At 38.3% G+C, this 26703-nt stretch overlaps 1 protein-coding gene across 1 annotated transcript in view; it reads left to right on the top strand.

The window, feature by feature from the left end:
• The first annotated feature begins 14531 nt into the window (after window positions 1-14531).
• The window catches only part of DISP2 (dispatched RND transporter family member 2), a 31324-nt gene continuing 19152 nt past the window's right edge, over window positions 14532-26703 (top strand). The window contains exons 1-2 of the mRNA XM_070931331.1: window positions 14532-14626; window positions 24450-24905. Of these exons, the coding sequence (XP_070787432.1) occupies window positions 14532-14626; window positions 24450-24905 (551 nt within the window). The remainder of the gene's footprint in view (window positions 14627-24449; window positions 24906-26703) is intronic.

Raw genomic sequence — 26703 nt, 5'->3', positions numbered from 1 at the left:
GTGGCAATTACACTTTAGTTTTAATGTATATTACCCAGAGTCATTCTTTCATGAGATGGACCACCATATAAATTTGATGAATAGAATAGAAAAGAATAGAATAGAATAGAATAGAATAGAATAGAATAGAATAGAATAGAATAGAATAGAATAGAATAGAATTTTTATTGGCCCAGTGTGATTCGACACACAAGGAATTTGTCTATGTTCATCAAGAATCATAAGGTACAACACTTAATGATAGTCATAGAATAAATTGTATTGGTATATTAGTCAATCAATAGGTAACAGCATCTTGCTGAACTTACCTCTGCACAGAGACAAAGCAAGTCAGGCAGGGCTACTCAGTACTTAGAGGGGACCCTACCAGAGAATTCCAAACTATTTGCAAGCATAATAATAATAATAATAATAATAATAATAATAATAATAATAATAATAATAATAATAATAACTTTGTCATTGTACATATATACACAGTATACCCATACAACGAAATTCACTTAACACCCAAAGACCAGGTCCAACAAACATAACAATCCCCAAACACCCACCCACCCACCACAAATTCCCCGCCCCTAAACCACCCAAACATCCACACAACAGACCAAATAATGCTGTCCAACAGCTCACTGATGGTGGCCCTTTAGTTTACTGTTGAGTGCAATTATAGCTCTGGGATAAAAACTATTCAGAAAATGTGTGGTCCAAGTTTTAATTGTTCTATATCTTCTGCCAGAAAGCAACAGTCCAAAAAGATTGTAAGCAGGATGGGAAGAGTCTCTGAGAATGTTATGCAACTTCCTCAAACAACAAGATTCGAAGATGTCATCCAGGGCTGGTAGCTTGAGCCCAATGATATTCTGGGCAGTCTTAAGATTTAAGAAAGTGGTGAGAACAAAAACCATTCCAGAAGAAGACACTGAGAACCAAAAGAAGATCATCAACATTTGCTCTACTGGAATCTGCTTTAAGGCTACTTCATAAAATACCTTTTCATCTCCAGTACTTTTTTCAAACAATGCAACAAGGGGGCATAAATTGAGGTTAGATTTTATGAGAGTCTGTGAATTTAGTTCCAGAAATAATAAACTTCTATAGAGAAATGGGATGGGATTTTACATTGCTGAGCTGGAAAGTTCCCAACCAACTTTTAATCAGCCAAAAACAACACAAGTAGTCCTTAACTTACAACAGTTTATGTAGTGACATTTCGAAGTTGCAACAACATTGAGAAAGTGACTTATGACCATGTATGGGGTATAGTTCCTCTATTCCATGTAGGAATGTAGCTATTTCCTATATCCTGAAATGACATATTACAGCCACAAGAGGGAACCCAACTGAAGGGAATTATAAATGGAACTTACATTTGGCTCCACCTCCTATTTATTAGAAAACAAACAACATGCCTGTGCTTATCAGGTTTGTGCTTTCTGGCATAAAATTAATGAATTTGCATTGTTCTGAATGTGTGTGTGCAAACTCAATGCCAGTGTGTTTGCATAATTCTTCCTATAGTCAGATAGATTAAATTGCAGTTCAAGATTATTTTCCGCAGTCTTCATTTCTGTTAAATATTTGAGATGAGAATCCATGAAAAAACTAGCTTAGAGAGATCGTGCTTTGTATGCAGACTATTCTATGCTCAGTTTCTAGAATCTCTACTTTAAAGGATCAGGATGCAGAGGATGGTACCAATATCTTTCCTGGTCAACCAAGACCAGAGTCCACAGTTCAGAGTAGTGTTGGCTGGGGAATTCTGGGAGCTGAAGTCCACACATCTTAAAGTGACCAAGAATGTACTCTGTTCATTAGTACAAAGTAATGTGAACAGAGAAGCTGGGTTCTCACAATCTGCAAAATTATAAATATGATCTGTTTGATTTTGACTGTGTGTTTTGGAAATCCAGATACTGTGTTTTATAAATTATGGTATGCTGTACCAACTCAGATAATTGTGGTTTATTCAACCTACAGTAATAAAGTTTAGAAAAAGCAGATTTCCATGCTTACAGAGGGGGACAATATATAATTATGTAATGTACTGTGGAATTGTTTGTTACCTCAGATGCAGATCTCAAAGCAAATGTTACTAATGACCCAGCTTAACAATCAGATTAGTGAAGCTCCTTGAACAGGAGTTATGACAAATTTGTTCATACCACCACTTTCTAGTATAGAAAGAAGCCAGAGAATGCAACATAGAGAAAAAGCTCCTTCTGTAATGTATCGAATTCAACTTGTTTGTAAGTAAACTTTATAATATTAACTTCTTCACTGGACATTTTTGTCTCCCTTCATTTTCAATTTGGTTTTTGAACCATTGGCTTCTTCTGTGATGGTTCTTCAGATTGAATGTAGTTCTTTTTATTAAAAAAAAATAGCATACAAAATAAGGTTAAAAAAAGAATAAGCTGGCACAAATGAATATACTGTTAAATGTAAGAAAATATGTAAATAGTAAGAATTTTTTCTGGTAACACACCCTCTCCATCCTTCCCATTTGTGTGCCCAACCGCTAACCACAGTTTAAATATTTATGCTTCACGTTGAATATTAATTGTTGTTGATTTCGGTTTAACTCCTAGAAGCCATATTCCAAATATCTGCCTTTAGACAATATATAAGGTGCTGTAGACATTCCTGCTTGAATTTGGTTAACTTCTATTGTAGATTTATATTGTCAGTTTTGCCACTGTGGCCCTTTCTTTAATTCTGGTCTCCCACTTTGATATTGTCAGCAGTGTTTCTCATTTCCAATGTTGTGTCAGTTTTGTTCTTACTGCTGTCAATGATCTTAGAATATATATTTTTTCCCATTTGTATTTTCTGAATTATATCTAGGGTCCTATAAAAATATCTGAACAATTTCCATTCAAATTTTATTTTTAGGGTTTTTTTAAAATTTTTGATGCATTTCTTTCTAATACTTTTGAGAAGGCTTTTTCTGCATAGCACCTATATAGGGTAAACTTTTTTGTTCTTTGTTATAGCATTTCTAACATTTGTGGAAACTGTCTTTCCTGATAACTGTTGATGGAGTTATCTATAAATATATCCTAATATATTATCTTGGTTTTGTATAAGATTTCAAATTATTGTTCAAAATTTCACCTTCTTTCTTGGGATTCCTTTTTATTTTTCCAGTTATATGAAGACATATTAACCATGATAGATTTTCCTTCATTGAGCAGTTTTTGTTAATTTTTAGTTTATCATGTTGGCATAAGTACAGTAATTAAATCTAATTTACTTTAGTTCTCTTTGGAGTGAAAAGCAGGGGTGAAATCCAGCAGGTTCTGACAGGTTCTGGAAAAACCGGTAGCAGAAATTTTGAGTAATTCGGAAAACCAGCAAATACCACCTCTGGCTGGCCCCAGGGTGGGGTGGGAATGGAGATTTTGCAATATCCTTCCCCCAGGAGTGGGGAGGGAATGGAGATTTTGCAATATCTTTCCCCTGCCACGCCCACCAAGCCATGCCCACCAAGCCACACCACGCCTACCAAGCCACGCTCACAGAACCGGTAGTAAAAAAATTTGGATTTCATTACTGGTAAAAAGTTCTTGACAGTGATGCTAATGGTGGGATTGCCATGCTTATCTTGCTTTTAAATGATCCACTGTTTTAAAACAGACTTCGTCTTATATATCCTTTCAGATTTTTTTCTTCTTTTCTTTTTTCGTACCAGAAATGCCTGTGAAGTTTATTAGGTAGGCATGTTATTATTGATTAATTGATTGTGTTTTATCAAATCTTTTTTGATTTCTAGCAACCACATAAATAGATTTTCTCCATGACGATCTATCCCTAACTTGTTCTTTCAAGTCTCCCAATGGTCCCCTCATCACCACTGTAACTAAGTTCATCTACTTTACTGCTAGTCATCCCCTTCTTCTTTTTCCTTCCTCCTTTACAAAGGAAGAAACCTGCCCCCCTCCCTACACACACACACACACACACACACACACACACCAGGAAACTGGACCTCTCCTGCATCAGAGATCAGAGGCCTCAATTTCTTCTTATCCTGCTTCTTCAAAGTCCAACTTTCACTTCCACAGCGTGTGACAGAGAATACAATGGCTTTCAGGATTCTAATCTATGTAGGTACAGACACATAGTGGCATTTGAATAGCTTTTCCAAGGCCTCCACAGCAGCTCTCTCTTCATTGCTTGTTCTTTACTGTTGATAATTAAATCTAAAAGGGAGAAACTATCCATCCATTCAATATCTTTATTGTCAGTTCTAAGGCTTGTTATTGTCATTAGTTTGGTCTTCTTTATATTTAATTTTAATCCAATCTTTTTCATATGCTCTTTGACTTTTAGTATTAGGGTTTGCAGATCCATTGCATTTTGAGTTACCAGAGGAGTGCCATCATTATTATTGATGCTCAGCTACGTGAAAAAAAAAATTATCTATTCTGTACTCAATAACAGGCAACTTGGTCTATAAAGCAGTCTCAGATTGGGAAGTGATTATAAGCCTCTTTCATTAAGGTCTGGCAGTTTTGAATCATATTCTCGGTTTTTTTTCCTCTTCCTTGTAAATCTAATTATTTGCCAGTCATGCAGGTTTTTATCTGAAATTGGTGTTGGTGTCATATGAATTTTAAAAAATGTATCTTGGCTAGTATATTCATTTTTTGTTATTGTAATAGGTGTCATTTAACCAGGAAAGTTTTAATATTACTACATTTCCAGGTCTTGTTTTAGTTTTTCCCATAATTTTTGTTGTAATTGTCTTGAAATATATATTTATTACGTCCTGTCAAGTGGGGTCCTAGGTATTCCTAGGTACTTCACCAAGTCTTTTCTTATCTCACAGTCAGTCTGTTGTTTTGTTTTTTGATAAAGGACTCTTTGTCAGATAGCAAATACTTTTTTTTATTATCCTCATTTTCTTTTCATTAGTTTTATATCCAAAAAGACAGCCAAAGTCTTTTTATTACTTGCATTGACTATCATATGGAGCTTTGTGACTGCATAATTGTTAATACTTGTTAATCTGCAGAGCATTTCATATTGTAGTCTTCTGAATATAATTTGGCTAAATTTTTATCCCATGTTTACCATTTTGGATCTTGTTTGCTGGGACTTCTAAAGGAATTACAAATAATAAAAGATAAAGTGGGCATTCTTGCCTTATATCTTTACAGATTGGGAAGTTTGAAGAGTGTTCTATTTGTGATATTTGCTTTTTGCTGATGATATGCACTGTCCACTTAGGTTTTAATATAGTGTATTCTTATATGTTGAAGATTTTATGGATAGCCTTGATAATGATTTTGCCAACTCACAAAACATCCCTGGCCTGCTCTCAAGTTGCCATAGGCAAGGGGGATGGGAAAATGAACTTTGCAGCTGCAGCGAGTGAGCACTTCAGTCAAAACAAAAAGCACATTCCAGCCATATCTCTGTCAAGGCCATCTCGCAGGTTACCCACAGTGGCCGGCCTTGACAGAGAGATGGCTGGATTGTGCTTTTTGGAACATGCTGATATGACGCTCCTAATAAATAACTGAATTTCTTTTGAAGCGTGACTCGAGGTTCATTATTTAATTAGGGCATCTGTCGGAACCCTGACAGATTTAATGTTGAAAACTTGTTGAAATCATATGACAATATGCTTTATATTTTCACTATACTATTGATTGCAATAAATCTATTTTATGCCTCTGGGATCTATTATAGCTATAGATTATTGTAAGAGATTAATATTTACAATTTCTCCAGAAATTGAGATTGCATCTCTGCCAATGTGTATCATATTTGAATTACATATGTCATAGGTTTGGATTTCTGCTGTAAAACTGATATCATTGAAATGAACATTACATTGATATTAATGTATATCAATATATATTTTAAGAGGGGTCAAAATCCCTCTTAAAATATATATTTACCTGCTTACCTTTACTACCGGTTTGCAATGGGGCCGCGCGTGCGAGCGATGATGACATCGGGGTCGGTGGGCAGAGCCTCCCGCCGGTTTTACTACCAGTTCTATAGAACCGGTTCGAACCGGGGGCAACCCACTACTAGGAATATTAATTCCTAGTAGATATTTCATGCCAATGGATAAATTAGTGAGGTTTTTTTTTTTAATAACAGAGTAAATCCCCTCGAATATCTTTGGCCAAGCAATGGTAGGGGCTTTAACCTACCAAATGTTTAGCTATAACACTGAGCCTTTATCCTCACTTCAATATTTTTTTGGAATGAGACTTATTATAACACTTAATCCTCTGGCCCATCTGGAAAGTCAGTGTTTTCATTGAATGTACTCCCATTGACAACTTGTGTATGCACATCTTCAAGTTAAGAGTCCTGATGTAGTAACTAGCCATAGAGAGAAGATGTAGATGGATCTTCTGCTTGGCAGGAAATTGTGGTAGAGTGTTCCTGAACTTTCTGGAGAACCAAATGTGGCAAGAAGGAAGTGGCAAGGGGGAGAGAATGAAAGGGAAGCCAACTGCCTATTGTCAGGTCATCAGAGAGTGGCCAACAGCCAGTGCTTTGCTAAGTGAGTCATGAGTGAGGAATGAGTAACAGGCTGCAAACTCAGAGCTTGCCAGGAGAGAGTGAGTAATGTGACTTTTATTAGATTTGCACCGTTCTGGCATCCATCAAAGTTAGAGAGCTGAGAAATGACATAACTCTGAGCTGAGAAGCAGAGAAGAAGATTGTGTGTCTGCATCCGTTGATTCCTTCCACTCACACATCTTTGGCGGTGGCTGCTGTTTACAAAGGCTGCTACAGGCAGTTGCTGAACTGACATCTCTTGACACTGACGGATGCTAAGCAGCCAGCCATATTTGGGTTGTTCCTTTTCTCCCATGAAGGAAAGTGCACTGCTGGCAATAACGGCAGAGGGAGGATGCCAAATCTGCAGGACTCAGATTTTATGCCGCAATTAACCGGAAGGCGCTGTTTATTTGTGGGTGCTCCGTCACTAGAATTTTTTAGAAGAGATTGGACAGCCATTTATCCGGAATGATATAGGATCTCCTGCTTGAACAGAGTATTGGACTAGAAGACTCCAAGGTGTTATTCTTTAGTCAGAAGCATGAAGATTATGGAACTCATTAAAGAAGAAAAGGAAGACAGAAAAGGAAGTACTCAGAAAGTGGAAAAGAAAGGAAGGAGAAAATGAGGAAATACCCAAGAATCACTGAGTGACTAAATACATATGATCAAGAAACGGTTGGGAAATGTTTGAGAGAGTTCTTTGGGTTACATTTGGTGATCTGATGGCCAGGACAGAGATGGGACTATCAATACTTCATTGTTACTGTGAAGGAAGTGCCTTATTGGAGAAGAACTTCTGCTGCTATTATTTACTAGTTTTCTTGCATTTCTGTACATTATCTCTCCTTTGTTTACTGTTCTTGGGTTGAGAAAAGAAGATTTTATGATTATTTCAGAGAAACGTCTCATTTTAAAAAGATCCCTTGTCCTTTTAAAAGATCTTTTTGGTATCAAAAGATGTATTATGGCAGATACATTTTTAAAAATCACTCTTGTACACGTTAGCTATTTTTAGCGGTATAAAGTTCAAATTGCAAACTGGTAGTAAAGGTAAGTAGAACCCACCCCTGCTGTAGGTGTAGCTTGCATAGATGAAATGAAAGGTATTTTGCCAAACTATCTAAGAGTTTTCGCCTATGCGGAAAAACAAAACAGAACCAGGTTTATTTAATTATATAAGGGGAGACCTCTTGGAAATGCTGCATCTGTAGGCTTGATTGGGACCTTAAAAATGTATCCTGGAAGAAGCAATAGCAATCCCTACCTCTGTCAAGAAAACCACATGGACATATTTAGGAAGTCACGACAAATTGAAGACAAAGGAGACATTCCCTTTTTACTTGACTGCAGGGGTGTCAAACTCAAGGGCCGGGGGCTGGATCTGGCCCTCAGGGTACTTAGATCTGGCCAATGGGGCTGCCCTGGAAACAGCAAAGGACCGGCCACGTTGCTTCTGCCAGCGAAAACAGGCTCCCAAGCTCTGTTTTTGCTGGCAGAGCATTCAGGCCACCAGAGGCGCCTCCAACAGGAGTGACATTGAGCTGGCCACGCCCACTCTGGCCCCCCAAGCTCAAACACAACCCTGATGCAGCCCTCAGTGAAATTGAGTCTGAAACCCCTGCTTTACTGGGTCATGCCACCAGAGTTATTTGTGGGATGGGGGCAAGTAAAACAAGTGGCGATTTTATTTATTTATTGTATTTATTTATTGGTTCGATTTATATGCCACCCTTTCTCTGGAGATTCAAGGTGGCTTACAATGCATTAAGCAATAATGCATCATACTTTTGTATAGACCTGCTTAGTAGGGCTTTTGGGGGGCCCCCAAGCAGTGTTCTTTTTTATACAAAGTCAGCTTATTGCCCCCACAAACCGGGTCCTCATTTTACCTACCTCGAAAGGATGGAAGGCTGAGTCAACCTTGAGCCTGGTGAGATTTGAACTTGCCGTAATAGCAGGCAGCTGGTTCTACTTAACAGCACTTTAGTCTGCTGTGCCACCAAGGCTGATTTTGGTTGCAACTACACAATCAGAACCCCAGTCCTTTTGTATGGCCGTTGATATCACATACAGATACAAAGGGATGGGGCTTCCAATGCATGGGCATGACCATCCTCTTGACTGCTTTTTAACAGACACACACACACACACCACTGCATGCCAGTTTGAGCTCCCAAAGAAACACCAGGGAAACGTGAGCAGAAAAAGTGGCTCCTGTGAATGGCAATTTACCCATCTAATCCCAAAGTGCAAAATTGCCAAGCTCTGTGGATATATGCAAAGGGCTGAAAGGGGGCATTTTCTGCACCAACAAATTATTGTACAACAGAAGAACAATGACAATTAGAAAGAATGGCAGAGATCCGCCTTTCGAATTCGTGGCTGCTAGAAAGTGGCTGGCAGGGATAAATACTCCCTGGGCAAGACACACTCATTTTCTGCTTGGATGCCTTATATAACAACCACTTGGTGCAGCTGCTTGGAACCGCCTTTTTTTTTTAATGGAAATGCTCACTGGAGCATCTATTTTTGGAATACTTTATGAATGATCCCATAGGAACAAGAAGCATCCTAGAACAAGTCAGGAGATTTCTCTCTCACTCTCACTCTCTCTTTTTGTTACCATGTGTGGGTATGGGTTCCGTACAAGACATGTAATCAAGTACTTGGGTTTTTTTTTATTTTAAAAATATAACAATAATTATAAACATCTTTCAAAGCCCAGAGTCACCTTACAGGGGAGACGGGTGGCATAAAAGTTTAATAAACAATAATAAAGTCCCGGTAAATCAGAAGCAGCAATAAAAATTGACTTCCCGCTCTTCATTCTACCTTACTTGATTCGTGAGCTGCTTAGTGAATTCCACTCCTGAATTCCATCACAGGATGGAAACCGCAGAGCTAGTGAAGTTCTCTCAGCTTCTCTTTCATTTTCCTCCCTTTCAGTACTTCTCGATATATATACACTGAACTTAAATAAAAAATAGGAACAGTAAATGCTTATCTTCAGGGGTGAAATGTAAAATTTGTTACTACCGGTTCTGTGGGCGTGGCTTGGTGGGGGGGTAATGTGACTGGGTGGGCGTGGCCAACTTTTTTTTTTTTTAACTTTTCAAAGCATTTTTTCTAATGCTTTGAAAAGCCTCTGCCAATCAGGAAACTCAGCTGGGATCGTCAGAGACTTTTCAAAGCATTTTTTTTACCACCTCTTCGGCCAAGAGGTTGCAGAAAAAAATGCTTTGAAAAGCCTCTGACTATCCCAGCTGAGCCGTGCAATCATCAGAGGCTTTTTTTTTAACTTTTAAAAGCATTTTTTCGTCGGAAGAGGTTGTAGAAAAAATGCTTTTAAAAGTAAAAAAAAAAAAAGCCTCTGATGATCCTGCAGCTCAGCTGGGCATGGGGGGCGGGGGCGCAGGGATTTTTGCTACCAGTTCTCCGAACCACCCACCGCCATTGCTACTGAATTGAGCGATCCGGTCCGAACCGGGAGCATTTCACCCCTGCTTATCTTTTAACAAAAAATCAGCATTGTAATTCCTTCACTTCGCCATATTATACACCAGAGAGTAGTGTGTTTTCTGTTCCACATAACACCATAGATTAAAGAAATGTATCTTCATGCACTTTCCTGCAGAAATTGTTCCCTTCAGGAGTGCATTGGAATATAGTAAGTGCCTATATTGTGCAAGGTATGTTTGGGGCATATGCTGACCTATGTAACAAGTAGGATCTCTCTTTAATGGGCTTTCATCCATTGTATCTTGTCCTGCCCTTAGGTGCTTTGGAGACTGCCCCTCAAGTACTGGAAGACTGTCAGAGTTTGTTGCAGAAATGAAATCCAGAAAGCACACACAGGTCACTGATTCAGCAGGATTCATTAACTTCTCTTTATATGTAATATAACCAGGGGTGGGTTCCACTTACCTTTACTACCGGTTTGCAGCGGGAGTGCACGTGTGCGCTCGCTTTGCTTGCGCATGTGTGAGCGCTTCTGTGCATGCGTGAGTGCTTCTGTGCATGCGCAGAAGCTTTTGCGCATGCACAGATCAGCCATGTTGATGTCGTGGCGGGTGGGCGGAGCCTCCCACCGGTTTTACTATCGGTGCTATAGAACCGGACTGACCCGGGAGCAACCCACCACTGAATATAACACGTAAGTAAATATATAATACCAATGGCTGATTCTTCCAACGTGGTAGAGAGAGTACAGGCAAACACAGGCAGAGGAGAGAACAGTTTCAGTTTCAATTCAGCAGAATAGTTTCCGTTTTAGAGCTGAGCACAGAGCTACAGAGCCACGCCCAGGCTCCTTCCTGTCTCAGCTCTCATTGGCTGACCTTGTTGCTATGCCCTATTCCAGTTCATGAATATTCTGACAAATATCCTGCCTCCCCTAATCCTTTTTGTTAGGTTACACATGCCTAGTTCCCTTAATGCTTCATTGTACAGTTTAGTCTCCAGACCTCTTATCATCTTTATTGCTCTTCTCTGCACTCTTTCTAGGGTCTCGGCATCTTTTTTGTACTATGACAACCTGAACTGGATGCAGTATTTTAAACTGGCCTCAGTAGTGCAGTATAGGTACTAACACTTTTCATGACTTTTATGCCATCTCTCTGTTGGCCCAGCCTAGGACTGTGTTGGCTTTTTGGGAAGCTGCAGCAGACTGCTGAGCTGACTCATACTTAAGTGGTGGTCTGGCACTAATGCTGTGGGGGATCATCAGGCCAAAGAAGAGGACAACCTCCATCTCAGTGTGGTTCAGTTGAGATAGCTGATATCCAATGTTTTATAAGATGGAGTGTAGTGGTGCTTATAACAATGTGAACAGGGTCATAATAGAACAAGTGAATCTTTTCCTATTAATGATGTAATTTTTTTCCTTGATTCTACGGCTGACCTGATTGTTGGCTTGTGCACGGAGCTTTTAAAGAAGACTCCATAGCTAGGCAAGCAGTACCCTAGCTTAATTATTACGATTTTGGAGTGGATTATAACTTCCAAATTATGGATCGTGGAGGGGAATTAAATGGGCTTCATCTAAATCACTCAAGAATGTTAAATTCAAATTCTGAATTTCCCTATTTATTCCAAATATTTCTATTCTAGTATTTTAATTATGTGTTGCATTTAATATATAATATTTAATGTAAAATTTCATAAATACAGATTTGATATATTTTGTTTAAACTGCTGTATTATTGGGGGGGGGGTTATGAGTGCATGTGTGAAATATACAGCTGTTCCGATTACTCTAAAATGTACTGCCATATATAATATACCTTAACAAATGTTATATATTGTCTAACAATGTGTTCAATATATTTAACAATTTTCTCTAAAATGATATCCTTCGATTCCTATATAACACTAGTGCTGTCTGAGGTGAAAGATACTATATATTACATCTAAATCAATAAAATGAGTTACTTATTCTCCCATACTGATTAGTGTGAAAATACAAAAGACAATTTAGTACATAAAAATCTAAATTTTACATAATATGGGATTTAAAATTAGATGTTGTAATGACACATCTTAAATAATACTCCAGAAATAATTAACCAAATTTAACTTTGTTCTGAAGGACATCAGACTTGAAGGTTTACATAGAAAGTAGCTAAATCTTTAATTGGGTGGAATGGTAACTGAAATAGTTTTACTAGCTATTGATCAACTAGAATAATGCTCTTGAATGCATTGCATCATTCCTACTTTCTACATTACAGTTATATTGAATACCATCACAAAATTTTCATTTCTTAAATGTCAAAATGGCAACAATAAAAGCTACAGTAAAAACAGTGATGGAAATATAATACTGAAGGTTCATTATTATCCATCCAAAGCCCGAATGTAAAATTAATAATAAAAAGAAGTTTATTTCTGCATGAGACGGGCTTCTGCAGAAAGCTTGCTATAATTGAAACATTATCTCCAATAAAACCTTAACATCTATCATGAGCTTCATATCACAGAGAAGGATTGCATACAAATGTACGTGTTTCTGCCCTAATGATCTGAAAATGAATTTTAGTGAACACACTAGAGCCAACTTCCTAATAAATATGCATAAAAAAGATTGCCCATATCACATGACCTCTTGAGGATAAGACTTCCAGTGCCTTTTATTTATCTGTAACATATCTCAAAAGAGACATTAGTTGTTATAGACTTTACACCAAACATGTCTTCACTTTAATTAAAGATGATTCAGACAATGATACATATTAAAATTCTAGAATGCCCACCCAGTTAGATTGGGGTTTTTTGGGGGGGGGGGGATTTGTTAAATCCCTGCTGAATTGTTTAGAGCCAAATGAAGATCTAGTTTAGTTTTTCATATCTGTTCTTCATAATAAAGTCATCATTGTGAGCTTCAAAAATGTGCTGAGTGAAAAATACAATGACATGTTTATAGAACCTTGTCAAGTCAATTTGCTCATAAACTTCAGCTGCTTACTTAATTTTTGTAACTTCTTTTGAAAGCTTCACTAGAGAACAAATCATTTAACGTCAAATAAATAATCCATTATCTTTTTGTTAGATGATTTATTTTTATGCTGGAATACTAGTTAGCCATCTTGGATCAGTCAACTGTTAACTTTGTAAACCAGCAAACTTACCATGTAAAACCAGTAGGATTATGACTTAAGCAAGTTAGATTCTTTTGCTTGAATTCAATAGTTGGGACAAATTTTTCATTTGTATCTTGTAGTTTGTGGGAAAGCCATCCTTTTCTCTCCATCATACCAAAGCTAGAGTCCTATGAACACTTACAGGGGAGGGAAAATTAGGTCCTGTTGAATTCATTGGGATTTGCATAAGAAGGCATGCAAAAAGATGCTGTCTCAGGTAACTTCACACTAAAGAAATGTACAATGTGTCATCACAGAAGGGTTTCTGTTCTTTGCTCTCTTAAGACTTCATTCAGAGGGGGAGGGCTTACTTGAATTGCAATGAATTAGTAAATTTTCATAGCTCCAAGAGTTTGAAAATATTCCTCCATGAGTTGTGGATTCTCAAGATACTGTATGAGGAACAAAGACATTGCTCTTGTCTATAGGAAATAGTGCCAAGGACCAAAAGAATGTCATGCAGTTACGATTATATCTATGGAGATTCTCAATCATCCAAATCATGATTGTCCCAAAGGTGCTTCTTTTTTCCTTTTTCAAACAAACAAACAAAAAGTCTGGTTGCCTTTTGAGAAAAAAAGAAAGCACCTTTGGGACAGCTACTATTATGATACAGAAATGGTAAAATCAAGGTGAGTTTTGCTATTATTCTCAGAGATATCTATATTATTTTCATGTTGTGAGGACATGCTTATTTATTGTTTATTCTTGGTAGAAAACTACTGTTTTCTGCTTAGGCTTCAGATAGCTCTTATATTTTGTTTTGTTTCATTTATATGTTTATCCAGCAATTTTACCTGCAGTTCCAACATATTCAAAAAAAAAAAAAAAACCAAATGTATCAAAACACTTTAGGGACTGAAATAAAAACGTTATCGCAATAATTGAAAATTGACAGGAAAGTATCTATGTCTTTAAGATGTACTTGTTACACAGTTTGCATGAAATGGAACACGGTTTGCTTTGCTTGATAAGAAGCTTGGATTACCAAATGTTTTGGACTACGAACCTCGTTACCCTAGTCAGTACCGACAATGTAATCTGAGGCTCATAGAAGGTGTCCTTTAACACAATAGGGCATTGGTGTACAAGAAACCTCCTGTTAAGACCCATCAACGGGGCCAGACGGTCCCTCTTTCTCTTGACAGCCGTCGGACCACGTGGCCGACTCGACCCGGTCTCCTCCTCGATCCGGTCGCCCAAGATTAGCGCACGCGCTGTGTCAGTGGCGAGAGTCGCCGCTGCAGCGTTGGAACGAGCTTTCAGCACCGCGGAGCTGCGGACAGCGCCTTCCACCCGCCCTCAGCTGCAGCCCCCAAGACTCCGTAAGAGCGGAAAGGGTGTGTGTGAAGGGCCATGGAGGGCGCGGCTGGCTCCCAGGCGCTGGTCCAGGCGACTGCCAGCCAGAGGGCAGAGGCAAAGCTCCCCGAGAAAGGGTGCTGCTCCTCCAGGTATGGCTCGAGTACAGGGCATGGGCTTTGCCTGCTAGGCGGTCAAGGAGGTGGTGGGTTTGCACCCTCCATTCCCTGGTCCCTCGTCTCTCTGGCGTCGGACTTTCCTTTGCAGGGTTTATTTATGCTTCCTTGCCACCCACTCCTTCCCTACATCAGTCTGCCAATAGCATCCCCCAAGCGAGCCGTTCATTTCCCAGACAATAGAGGCATCTCCCTTGGGCGATGGAAAATGGTGGAGTTGGGGGGGGGGGGGGAATCTGTTTGTTTTTTTCCAAACAATCCAAGCATCCAACTGATACAGCTCTCCTGTCTGGTACCCTCCTCCACCCACACACACATACTTCACCTAACTAGACCACCCTTCCTTCAAAAGTTGCTATTGTAAGATGTGGAGTAGATGAGGAACAGCAATAAAGAACATGCTGTCTTCTGCAAAGCTGGGCAGTAAGGGCCACTAAAATTGAGTACAGCTGATCCATGATGGCATGAGATCTCTTTCTTTTGCTCCATTCTGTAGGTGCGGAAGAATGGATAGCTGCAGGAGGCTTTATCTAAAATGCATCCCTATGTGCCTTTGGGAAGCCATATGCAAACTAGCCTCCTCTTGAGCCAGCTAATGCCCAAGTGTATTTTCTTGCACCAGCAAATGAGTCCCTTTGCTTATTTTAGCTACAGGGTGAAGCCTGCCTTCTTATATCTTCAATTAACATGATATGATACATATATCCTTGAGGTACATAACTGCTGTTTGTGTCAGAGAATACTTCTTCCTACAATCCAGCAAACAAACAAAACAATGAGGTGAAGCCCTCTACTGTGGCACCACAAAAAAACAAGACAAATGTTTCTGCACATGCTTGCTAACTATTTAAAAAGTGGTGCCAAGGCAGGACTGGACAGGTTTTTTTTTTCCCTCCTCTTTCCTTTTCCTCTTCCTCCTTTTAACCAGACTAATTCAATGTCTTTAATGCTGGTGGAAGAGAAAGAAGTGCAGATATATGTAACAAGCAATAAACATTGCCACCCAGAAAAATTACATACAGTACCTAAAAATATGACTCTTTTCTTTTACAAGAAAAAACAGATATTGTCAGAAAAAGAGATCCTACCAACAGTTCTAAAAGAAGAAAACAATAAGTGGGGTTTGAAAATGTTTCCTGTTGGGTCACATTTGTGAAGTACACAGTGGCTAGTTAGGGGAAATTGTTATTTTTATAAACAATAAGCATTAATCCTAATAGCTGGTACAATGTAAATGTCACTCTTCCCAATCTGATACCTTCAAAGTATCTTGGAAAAAGGGCAAAAATTCCCAGCAGTTTGGGTGGGGTTAATCTTGGTACAGTATTCTCAGGTGATTAATCATGTTATAATTAGGCATAATGGAACCCTCAAAAGATCCTCAAAGCTATTTTCCAACCTGGGTGGTTGTGAATAATTTGGACTGATGTTCTGCATAACAGAAGCCACACAATTAAGAAGGGTGGTTGTTTATCATTGTCTCAATAATTTGTTGGCCAAAAAAATGGGTAGTCTGCTTTATTGTCTTTTGCTCTTACCACTTCCAAACCGGACATTGCATTCTATTTTTTGCCTCTTTTATAATCTAATGTTTACAGTTCGGTGAAACTTTCTTTTAGCTTCCTGACTGCCAATTTGGTGTAGGTATTAAGGTATTGGGTTAAAAATTACTTTGGTAGATCCCAAAAGACTGTAAACTGCCCCAAGTTAGGTAAGATGGGCAGCCAATAAATTTTATAAATAAATAAAGTTTGAATAGCTCCTTCCTCCTTATACAGAAATATGTTCAATAACCACAATTGTTTGATTATTACTTATTAGAAAGCATTTCAGGGCAAATATGAGCAATCCATGGGGTCTCCATGTAACCCCGTATATCTTTTGTGAGGCCTCCAAGACAACCTTAGAAAATTACACAGCAAACTTGAGAACATGGAGCAATTTTCTACTCTTTATTTTATTTTATTTTTAAAAAAGGAATAAAATGTGTGCTAAGTGTCCAACAAATTTTATCCTGCCAATTTAACTTTGCCTTGCCCACTCCTAGTTCACTTAGTGATACCACTGTAACATCACCAAGTGCATTCTGGATGGAAGCATTGAAAATGCTTAAGAAGAATTCCTAAGCTGTTCTACAATACAGTTATGTCTTTACCCTAACCTGCTGCACATTCCTACAATATAGTCATTATTGAACCAGCCTCCAATGTTGCTACTGTTGGCTCGGTCTCCGTCACGCTCCATTAATTTTTTGCATGCTTAATCACAACTTGATTAAAGTTTGCCAGTTTAGTGCAATTGTTAAAGTGCTTAGAAACCAGGAGATTGCATGTTCTGGTCCCATTTTAGGCATCTGGGTGACTTTGGGTCAGTCACTCTCTCTCAACCCAACCCCAAAATAGGTGGAGGAAGGAGTGTTATATATGTTCTCCACCTTGAGTTATTTATAAAATAATAAGGCATAAAAGCATAAAAATAAATAAATGAAATTGGACAAAATTTGTCCTACTGATTAATATTCATCCATATACAAGCACTTAAATACTAAGCGGTTTTTGTGAAATGGGTTACTTTTTTACTCAAAGAAGAATTTTCAAGAAGCACGTTCACAAGAGATGCATTAGATTGAGAAGGAGAGGAGGATCAGTCTTTAATATAGTAAAAAATATGTTCTAGCTGAGCATTATACTATAACATTATGAGTTAGATCTTATTATGCTTTGGCTGTTTCCAAATGTTGTAGCCTGGGATAATTTTGCATGCAGAAGACAAGCCAAATTAATTGGTCTTGGTCTTGGGAGCATTTTAAATCTTGGCAGATATTTGTCTATTGCCTTGTGGAAATCTAAAATTCTATGTTCCAGATATTCTTCAATTATAATTGATTTGGTTTGAATTGCTCTGTGAAGTTTCAGGTCTAACCTCCATACAAATCTAATGAAAAATTGATGTGCATATTCTTACAGCTTTAAGTATCACTCGAGAAAGAAAACTGGGAACTACTGAATTAAAAGTCAAAGCAACGCCACAACTGAGCCCAAAATTTCCATTGCTAAGCGAGATAAATTTTGCCTCATTTTATGCCCTTTCTTGCCACAGTTGTTAAGTGAATCACTGCCATGGTTCAGTTAGTAACATGGTTGTTAAATTAATCTGGTTTCCCAATTGACTTTGCTTATCAGAAGGTCACAAAAGGTGATCACATGACCCCAGGACACTGCAACTGTCATAAATACATGCCAGTTGCCAAGTGTCTGACTTTTGATCACGTGACTATGAATAAGTTGCAATAATCATAAGGGTGAAAAAAAGTCATAAGTTTCTTTTGTAACTTGTCTCTTTGTAACTAAATCTTTTTTTGTCATTGTAATGGTCATTAAATGAATGATTGTAAGAGGATTACCTGTGTAGAGGTATGGGGCCATATTGTTAGCATATTTTATATTGCAAATCAGTTTTCTCTTAATGCTTAAAATATAGGCCCATTTTTTTTATTTTTGCCTAGCTATTGTGATTATAAAATTCTTGTCAGTGTTTTAAGCCTAACAATTTGTCAGACCAGAATACCATATTTTTTCAGATGCACCTTTTTCCCCCGTAAAAGAGGGTGAAAATTTGGGTGCATCTTATATACTAAATGTAGCCCCGCCCAGCCTCTGAAAAAAAGATTTCAGAGGCTGGAAAAAACCCTCTGAAACCTCCGTTTGAGAGGCTGAAAAAAAGCAAGGCGCAGAGCTCACAACCAATGAACCTGTTGCTAAAGTTCACCTTTGGAACAGCTGATTGGGGGTATTCCGGGAGGCTGATCCACCTGCCAATCAGCTTTTATCTTATTTTCCTCCCCAAAAACTAAGGTGCATCTTATATTCCTGCGCGTCTTATAGTCTGAAAAATATGGTACATTATTCTTTTTTAAAAAATGGAGCTGCCAGGAATTAAATAATTCAAAGTTTCCAAAATATTATATTTGGAAAAAGATATTGTGGTGCAAATTTAGGAATTTCTGGATATCCTGAATTAAGATATTTACCAGACTGGCCTGAATATTTGAAACAGTCCTTCCAGTACTGAATGGTTGACTCAACTGATTATCTTGACAAGATGTCAGTCCCATTGTGACCCTAGCCAATTAGATGAGGAACAAAAGAAATCATATTATGAGAGCTCTACAATGGTACCTTGGTACTCAAGTGCTTTGAAACTCATCAAATTTGGTACTCAGTTAGATGAGGAACAAGAGAAACTGTATTATGAGAGCTTTACAATGGTACCTTGGTACTCGACTGCTTTGAGTTTCAAAGCAGTTGAGTACCAAGGTTCCATTGTACTCAATTTGGTACTCAACACATTTTGATGTGAAAACTTTGACCCAGTATTCCTCATTTGTTTGATACTCAATGCACAAGCCAGAATATGTTGGTGTCGGCTGCCTTGTGACTCACTACATTATTCCTTATGGGAAAAATTTGTTTCATCATTTTTGGGATTCATCACACCTCCCAGAGCAAATTAATGATGAGTACCAAGGTACCACTGTATCTCTACCATTTAAAAAAGAGCCAAACGACTGCAGCCTTGCCCTCAGAAACATGACTTAAGAGGTTCCACAGAGTTTCCTTGTATCTTTCATTATTTTAAAACATCTATACATGAAACTAGAGGCAGTTTGGAATGATGCACTATTTATGTTCAGCTTTATCTCCCCTATTAATAAAAATAGTTGTCATGGTAGGAGTCCTAAGCATGAATAGGCTGAATGGTCCAAACAAGACAGAGATACTCAATTATGGGAAGATGAACAGTGCTGTAAAATACTGCTTTCACACTTTCGTTTGGCATTATCTTCGAAAGTTCATGCACACAATTTGAGGATGCTTATGGATATGGCACTGCTACTAGTTCAGAAAAAAGAAACATCTTAAAAGTTCTTTTCATTGACAGGTTGATGCAACACTACAACTTCTTAGCAAATTGTGAATTAACTGCCACGGCATAAGCATGAACGATGTCTAGGTTTGACAACCAGAGCATGTTTGATCTGTCTTTAAATACTGTTCAAAAATTTCAATTAATTCATACTATGACAGCCTGCAGGCTTGAATCAGTGGGAATATTTAAAGGAGTATATTGAAAAATTAGCATTGCTTCTCATTTGGTTTCAGGCATTCTTGTTCCAGTATATTAGTTTTTGAATGAGCTCCTAAAATCTTCAAAGGAAATCCTACACTGGCCTTTTTTCAGAAATTGGGGGAACTAATGAAAATGGGGAGAAAAGCTCAACAGAATACACACAAAAAGTTATTGGGGGGGGCTGTGTTATATATTTTATTAGATTTTGAACTCTTTCAATATTTTATATATTGTATGAATGCCAAGCAGTCCTTAGAACTATAACTGACTATTGGCATATCCTGAACTTGAACTGAGGCAAAAGAACAAACCGCATATTATTTCCACAGCAGTTCTGCAATTCTTATAGTTTGTTTTATGTGCTAAATATACAACATCATCAAGGGAGTAAAAGAATGGAAATGGAAATGGGCCAGTCACATAGCAAGAAGAACTGATGGCAGGTGGACCAAGGCAGACATAGAATGGATCCCACTTGATAAAAAGTATCCACGAAAGAGACCTAAAACAAGATGGATTGACGACATCAGTAAGTATTGAGGGCCCAGTTGGCAAAAGAAAGCTTAGGATCCGCATGGAAACATGCAGAAGATGTCTTCATGTGGCAGGGGATAGACAATGGCTAAGTTGAGGAGGAGGAGGAGGAGGAGGAGGAGGAGGAGGAGGAGGAGGAGGAGGAGGAGGAGGAGGACAAGGAGGAGGATGTTTTATGCATCTTCCCCCATTCAGTACTATTTCCTTTTTCCTTGTTTTGCTTCTCAGAATATTTTTGGTTTCTGGTACAAACAGAGAGATTTTCTGCTAATGAAAATGATAGGGGAGACAAATCAAGAAAAGCAATTAAGCAGCTGCGTTGCCAAAGTCGAGCTCTTGTCCCCCACTTTTTCTTCTGTGTTGTCTGCTTTGTTGACTCCTTTCTTTGTTTCATGGCCGCAACCAGCTGGGCAAGGCAAACGAAGCTGGGAGACCAACATTTGAAAGCTGCTGCTGCTGTCTCTGTGCTATGATTGGGGGAACATTTCAGCTCACACTACACAGCATCAACATTATTATTACAGAGCTATAATAATGGGAGACTTCACTGTCCATTAAGTTCTTTTTTTGTTGCTGTTGCTCATTGTGATAGATCATTATCCATAAATCAATGGATTAACTTAAATACAACAATCTGAGAGGGTAATGGAGGCAGTTGCTCTCCTTGGTTAAATGGACCAAATGACTACGTTAAAAAGTCACCCTAAAAATGACACCCAAAGGAAAGAATATATAGATTGCCTCTGACAAATTAGACCTAATGGCATTACTAATTTATGAACTAAAAAGAAAATGTTAATTGTTTTAGCGTGCAATTTAAAAATGGGTTTGAAGTTTCCCTTAAGATAAAAGAACATCGTTGGCCAACTATTTGCTCAGAGATAAGCCATATAAAGTGTCAAAGCTTTTTAGCATTTTTCCTTGTCTCATTAATTGTCTGCTCCTTAGCTTAAAAACATGAAGTTGAGTGTAATTTGAGATCATTATAAAATGAAAGAGTATTGTTTTTAAAAAAAATCTATGCATCATTGCATCAATCCATCTATATACAAAATGGCATCTTAGCCACTGGGTGTAGTTCATGAGAAGAACAGAAAGGATGTGTGATAGAAAGATGGTATGATGGCATGTATGTGTAATAGGAATAAACGTATTGAGCTACAAGAGTCGAATAAAAAATAATGTCTCCACCTCCATAATTTTAGTTTAAATAAGGATATCTTAATAAATGAAACAGGAAAGCAATCCTTAAAATGAGTTCAGATATAACGCTATTATTCACTTCTCCACACAACACTGTTATTTACACACAATGGATAAATGCTTAAAGCCATCATGAAATTTGTCTCTTCAGCCAAGCTCTGACAGTCCTTTCTGCCTCTGTATTTGAACATTCAAACAGATGCCATGAAGGCATTCTTTCAATTTAGGGAAAAGGTAAAGTTGCATGACAACAAGTCTGGACTGAATGGCAGATGAGGTGAGATGGTGAGATCCAACTACTCAATTACCTCTTAGGTGACTTGTGAAATATGAGCCCAGTGTTGGTAGTAACACAATCCCATTCTTGTGTTTGCAAACTCTGCTTAATCAATGTTTCAAAGATTTGTGTGTTGCAATCTCATGTTCTGAATTGATAGTAGTTTCAGATTCCAGGAAATCCATGTGAATAATACCAGCTGCATCCCAATAAATCTGTAATCTTTATTTTCTTGCCAAGCCTGGGTTTTGAGTTTTTTTTTTTTTTTTGCCCGCAGGTGAAGCTTTGTGATGATATTTCATGGATTAATCAGCTGTCGAGATACTGTGAACAAATCTCTCACTTTAGTTCTAGTAGCACAACAACAATCGCTGGCAAATGTCAACTCTATTTTTACAACTTTATTAAATTTCAAAAAAAGTATAAATACTTTTTATAAATAAGAAAAAAGAAAAAAAATTAAAAAGAAAAAGGGAACAAGCAGGAAAAAAACAAAATTATGGGGTACAAACAAGGAAATGGAAAAAGAACATGTAGAAAAAAATAACTTCCATATTTCTTTGGTACTGATGCAAATTTCAATTCCTGAACCTTTCGTTTCTGTCATTATCAGGTGAGGAACCCATCAGGCATGTTCCCTCTAATACAGTGGTGGAATTCAATTTTTTTTTTACTACAGGTTCTGTGGGCATGGCTTGTTGGGCATGTGTGGCTTGGTGGGCGTGGCTTGGTGGGCATGGCAGGAGAAATCCCCATTCCCTCCCCATTCCTGGGGGAAGGATGTTGCAAAATCTCCATTCCCACCCCACTCTGGGACCAGCCAGAGGTGGTATTTGCCGGTTTTCCAAACTACTAAAAATTTCCGCTGCCATTTTCCCAAACTACTCAAAATTTCTGCTACCGGTTCTCCAGAACCTGCTGGATTTCACCCCTGCTCTAACATTTAAAAACACCAGTAATGTAATGCATACATTCCAATGAAATGCAGTTGTCAGTAATTTCCTTTTGAATAATCCACCTATTGCCAGTTAATTAGTTCATCAATATGTCTCATGTGAAATTATTGGCTGTTATCATGGGTTATCAACTTCGTTCTTGATCATACAAGTCAGCTCTTCCACTTAGCTGCCTTTGTATTCTTTTAAAACAATGCGCAGGACTCACATCAATTCAGTCATCACCACAATCAACCTGAATCTATCATGTTACATTGCTTAAAGTGCATTGATAAGTAGCTGCTGTAGGTTTCTCTTTCACAAACAATAGCAGCACAAACTTTCTCACAGCAACTTTCTACCAACTACTAGAGTGAAAAAAGACAGGTCCTAAAGAACACTTCAGATCTGTTAGCACAGAGGTCTTCAAACTTGGCAGCTTTAAAACTCGTGGACTTCAACTCCCAGAATTTTCCAGCCAGCTATTCTATGCTGGCTGGAGAATTCTGGAAGTTGAAGTCCACAAGTCTTAAAGCTGCCAAGTTTGAAGACCTCTGTAATTAGCACATCAGTGCTGCCATCTGTTGGCACTTACAATATTGGAGGTATTACTTTTCATTCAGCCCTCCTAGATCATCTTTCTTCAGAAAACGGTTAATTTTAGTTAATGATCCTCAAATTAATTATCACTATTATTGTTGCTTTCTTTCTAAGAACTTAAAGTGGCTAACTATAAAAAATATTGGTTAAACTTATTGCATGTTCATTTCTTCTTCCAATGTAAAGAAATTACAGGAATAAAATAAATGTTTTTTGTGTGGCTACTTGAAAAATCTATAAAATGAGTTCATTTGACTCATCTGTTTCTTTGGATTCGCAAGCCTACGTTTTTGAAGCATTGAGAGCATAGGTTTGTGAATGATAAAATTTGCTAATTATTTTGATTTTCTCTCAAAATGAGAAGTGCCTGCAGATTTGAGAAGTCACAACGAAGCTGGCTTGAGCAGGGCAACAGGATGTCCTTCTTCATTACCCCATCTCTTCTCTTCCCATCTGGATGCTAGAGTGTTATTGCTTTCTTCTGTTCCACCACTGATGGGAACAATAGAGTCAAAAGGGATGTACTACCAAGGCTGAAATCCTATTCTCCAGTCATTCTATCTGAGGAGCAAAGCATTTCGTCAGGAACCCTGCTGCCTGCATAATACAAGTTTAAGAGATATATTGGTGGAACACAGTTGATGATACTATGCTAATTATGGAAGATTCAAGTCTGTTTATTTAATGTTTACGTAGATCAGGGGTCAGCAACCCGCGGCTCTGGAGTCACATGTGGCTCTTTCATCCCTCTGCTGTGGCTCCGTCGCTCAAAATATGCATTACAGCCGGCATACAATTTATTGAGTTTTTAGACCCCGTTAGGCCAAGAAAACAGAATGTTTAATTCAACTACATATGCTAGTTCTGTGGCCTCTCAGGAAATAGTTATGCATGGGAAAAGTTTTGTGGCTCCTGACGTTTTCGGGTCCAAATGCTTCTTTGAGTGTTTAATGTTGCCGACCCCTGACATAGGTCACGACAAGTTTTATTTTTACTTAAGGGATAATGTCAAGTGTTATATATTGTGCATCATGTCACTTATTATATTTTACTACATTTTGTGGGAAAAGCAGATAGAACCAGAAAGGAAAGATGCAAAGTTGATGTTTTCTTTTTGCAGAGAAAAAGCAAACCCAGAGTTTGGTCAAGCCTGTCTTAATGTACCAGAGATCAGGAAGGCTGAGTCAAGCCCCAGCGGAATTTCCTGGGGAAGGAGATGCCCAGTCCATCACTGTCTGCTCAATGCTTCTCCCAGCACAGTGAGGTACCATCAGCCCAGTTCCAGACATAAGCTTGCACCCATCTCCACTCGGTCCAATGGCCAGGTGCCATCTGGCTCTCAGGACTCCTTCCAGCCTCACCTGTATTATCACTGCAACCACCAAGAAGCCACCAGAAGCAGCTATGCCTTGCCCCCTCTGCCAGGACATGGGGACCGAGCTACTTTGTGCTCCCATCGCTCCAGTGGGGATTCATTATCAACTCCCCGACATGAGACTACTGAGAGTAGATGGAAGCAATGGCCACACGACCAGCAGCACATACGGCCAGTGCAACACCACGTTGTAACAGTCAGGTAAGAACCACACATTCTGGCAGATTAGCATGTCGCTATAAGAGTGATGGACGGTATGGAAGGCATCTGTTCCCTTATGCAAGAGAGTCCAAAGCCCTGTCTAGTAGACAGCTGCATAAAAGATAAGAGTCAAAAAAAGGGGAAGGAAGGGGAAGCTGTCCATTCATGGATAGTACTGGAGAATGGACTGAGCAATAGGAACTCCTATCACCTGCTCACTCTCTTCCCACTATGGTGAGCTCTACATTAGTTCTAATGAAATCATAATAGGTGTGTGTATATGTGTATACAGATATTTCATTTACTCTTTGATCTTTTGGGGAGGAACAGATGATGCATTTCTTTCTAAAATAGCCTTTCCATATCTATCCTAATGTTATACGTTCTTCATCAGTAGCTTAATTTTAGAGCATTACTTTACCTGCACAATACAGTAGCCATTGAATTTTTTTGAGACTTTGGATGTGGGAACCTGTTCAAATAGCTGATAAACAAACTGAGTGAATATAATGAAGATATTCCCATTTCCTCTGGAATTTAAGATTGGGTATGACTCCTTAGCCAAACTAAATTCAATAGCAAAGTGTGAATATGACACTATAAAAGGTATGAAAAGACCCTCAGGATACAAGATCGTTTATAGGCTGGCCTTAGTCTCATTTAATAACCTTCCCTTCATTAATTTCTCATTGGACCATACCTAATGACAACAGGCATTTTATTTTTATCCAACGTTAGTAGCTGAATTTAATGATCCCCTTCCTGGCATCAGGCCAGTCTAAGGGTTGCTTGTTGTGTTATTTTGAAGCATTAATGCACTCCTGGGAGCTAAGTCTAGCTCTAAAACTCCACGTACCATAAATCAATACATCTGCTTTTTCCAACTGGGTTTTGCAGTGTTATTCTTTGTGTGTTTTTACTCCAGAGAAAGTTTTTAAAGATCATATTTTTATAAAGTTTTAGAGGCAGAAACAAATTCTGGAATATTTATTTAACCTTTAGAATGCTGTATGATATATGGCTAATATAGGCTTTTCTCCTGACTGGGCGAGCAATCAGCTTTTATTTTAGAATAAATTTCAATGGGGAAGATTGAGAAAATAATCCCTTGACAAAATTCTGATGAAAAAATTCCTAATTTAGAAGTAATTTTCAACATTCTCAATTTTGGATCCTGCATGCTGATGTTTTTAAAATAGGTACAAATCACAAGCTGGAAAGTTGGTATTTATCTTTTTTTTTTTTTTGTATTTTAAAATATTTCTATGTCATCAATATTACTGAGCATTATTCCTGTAATATTAAGGAAACTGGTAAATCCAGTTTTTCACTAGCTTCTTGGCTGTTTCCTAGCACGTTCTGCTATGTTTGCATAGTTTTCGATCCATTCATCCTCCTGCTCCCCGTAACCTCTCCTATTTCAAGCAGTACAGGCAACTTTGAAGGCCATTGTCCATAAAGGCATGGTTTGTGCCCTAGAGAAGTGGTGGATTTTAGCTCCCACTCTATGCAGCCATCACCTTCCCTTACTGATATAGAGTGATAGGAACTGCAAGGCACCAAGTTGGGAAAAGCTTCCCCATGCTTTCAATAGAAATACTTGTGTTTATATTTCAGAAGCAGAATTTCAGCACTTGATTCATAAATTAATCAACTGATCAATTCAGTAAATCCTGATATCTAAAAAGGTGCCTACATTTTAATGGGTATCATATTTCACTTCCATTCTATCATAAAAAGTCATGTCAATATTATGGCCCTAGTAGAGCTTGCAAATTTGTTGAGCTTTCTATTGATG

This window comes from Pituophis catenifer, unplaced genomic scaffold (genome assembly GCF_029215685.1).
Source record: "Pituophis catenifer annectens isolate HBS135680 unplaced genomic scaffold, rPitCat1.0.hap2 SCAF_1, whole genome shotgun sequence".
Taxonomy (NCBI): domain Eukaryota; kingdom Metazoa; phylum Chordata; class Lepidosauria; order Squamata; family Colubridae; genus Pituophis; species Pituophis catenifer.
The sequence above is the reverse complement of the archived record's forward strand: the minus strand, read 5'-3'. Positions and strand labels throughout refer to the sequence as shown.